The following is a 2,141-nucleotide window of genomic DNA, read 5'->3' on the forward strand; positions in this document are numbered from 1 at the left end:
GTATATAAGAAGGCATACCAAGGTACTTAATAGTCTGGGACGTATGAACAAGAAAACAAACGCACATGGTATCATATCTTCCAGAATTGTATTATAGAAGATAAGTGGATACCAATCTTTGGGAGAAATCCAAACACGAGACTTACATGAAAAGCTATAGGGCCTGATTTCATATGGCAGTAAGTTGTGAAGATTAGGACCAAGGTCAAATGTTTTTGTCTTGATGATGGAGTCCACTATTAACACTTGTAGGACAACGTGTTTTCCAACCTAATTACCTATTGCGGATATGGTTTATCCAGTTTGGTAGTAAAAAAACCATCTCGGATTCATCCTTCTATAGCTCTAACTCATTACTGAGTAGTTTAAAAAATATATATAACAAGATAGATTTCCCACCATTTCAAGATAGCCAGTTGAGAGTAACAAACGCAAATTATCCATTTCTTGTATTATTTAGTTTTCAAGTTACCAGAACCAGAACCAGCTGATAAATGTTTGTTACCCGCCTCAGTCACACTAATCACAATAAAAGTACGATACAAATTATGGAATGCCTGCGTTAAAATCGTATCATGGAACCTTTATGAACTTCGGTAAAGTTTTTGTGTATCAATTTTGTTTTTGTTTTATATTTCCGAAGCTCATTCAAGGTTCTATTACCAGCCTATGCGTTCACTGTCGTGTTTATGTGGACCCAAAACAGTAATTAATCCATGAGCACCATCAAGTTTATTAGGCAGGACACTTTCTTTGACGGTGGTAATTTATATAATTGGAGTTGCAAGCAGCAGAAACATTCAAACGGACACTGTATTGTCTACATGACTGGACGTGGAATAGGTAGAAATGTTTGCTGATAGATCGGATTATAGGGTTGAGTCAATCTATAAGAGCATGCAATTTTGGTTGTAAGTATCCCCTTCAACTTTTATAACTGGCTACTAAGTAGCTTTATTTGTGTACTAAACCACCTCTTATAACAATTAGTATATCATGAACTCAAAATAATATCCAATTAAAGTTTCATTAATCTGGAACAACAATCTAACTTTACAACTACAAAAGCTCACTACTGTCTTGTTGTTTACAAAACTTTGTCAGAAAGATACAGATCTACACAAGTCAAAATGCTCCAAAACGAGAAGCGAGATCGGTGAATATGTCTTCACTACATGATATCGTGATCCCGCCCATGGGATGGTTGTATCCAAACTCTTGCTCTGACTGATGCAGTAACTTTTGAAATCTAGGCTCGCTTAATATTGATACAGGGACTACAAACCGCTTCTTCTCTTGTTCCCCAACATAAATGGCAAAATAGCCTTTGGGGATATCCATAGATGCGGGAGTGCTGCCACCATTAGAGAGGGATCGTTTGAGAATTTGTCTTGCTTGAATGATACGAGGCAGACGGATGGCCATGTTTTCAAGGAAGCTAGAGGATGTTCACTGTAAAGTGTTGTTGAAGGAAGGAAAAAAATTCAAAGAATCGCTTCTTTCTGAATGAGTATGTAGATTAATTTCTAGGAAGATGTGGTTGTATTAGGCATGTAGAAGGGTATATATAAGAAGGCATACCAAGGTACTTAATAGTCTGGGACATATGAACAAGAAAACAAACGCACATGGTATCATATCTTCCAGAATTGTATTATAGAAGATAAGTGGATACCAATCTTTGGGAGAAATCCAAACACGAGACATACATGAAAAGCTATAGGGCCTGATTTCATATGGCAGTAAGTTGTGAAGATTAGGACCAAGGTCACATGCTTTTGTCTTGATGATGGAGTCCACTATTAACACTTGTAGGACAACGTGTTTTCCAACCTAATTACCTATTGCGGATATGGTTTATCCAGTTTGGTACTAAAAAACCATCTCGGATTCATCCTTCTATAGCTCTAACTCATTACTGAGTAGTTTAAAAAAATATATATAACATGATAGATTTCCCGCCATTTCAAGATAGCCAGTTGAGAGTAACAAACGCAAATTATCCATTTCTTGTATTATTTAGTTTTCAAGTTACCAGAGCCAGAACCAGCTGATAAATGTTTGTTACCCGCCTCAGTCACAGTAATCATGATAAATGTTGTGTATCAATTTTGTTTTTGTTTTATATTTCTGAAGCTCAT

At 36.3% G+C, this 2,141-nt stretch overlaps 1 protein-coding gene across 1 annotated transcript; it reads right to left on the minus strand.

Annotated features, from left to right (window-relative positions):
- Positions 1 to 1,011: 1,011 nt before the first annotated feature.
- LOC110922322 (auxin-responsive protein SAUR20) lies at positions 1,012 to 1,614 on the minus strand. Its single transcript, XM_022166637.2, has one exon. It carries the CDS (start codon positions 1,423 to 1,425, stop codon positions 1,126 to 1,128), a length of 300 nt encoding a protein of 99 aa, XP_022022329.1. The 5' UTR covers positions 1,426 to 1,614; the 3' UTR covers positions 1,012 to 1,125.
- Between the last annotated feature and the right edge of the window lie 527 nt (positions 1,615 to 2,141).

Source organism: Helianthus annuus, chromosome 17, assembly GCF_002127325.2.
Source record: "Helianthus annuus cultivar XRQ/B chromosome 17, HanXRQr2.0-SUNRISE, whole genome shotgun sequence".
In the NCBI taxonomy this organism is placed as follows: domain Eukaryota; kingdom Viridiplantae; phylum Streptophyta; class Magnoliopsida; order Asterales; family Asteraceae; genus Helianthus; species Helianthus annuus.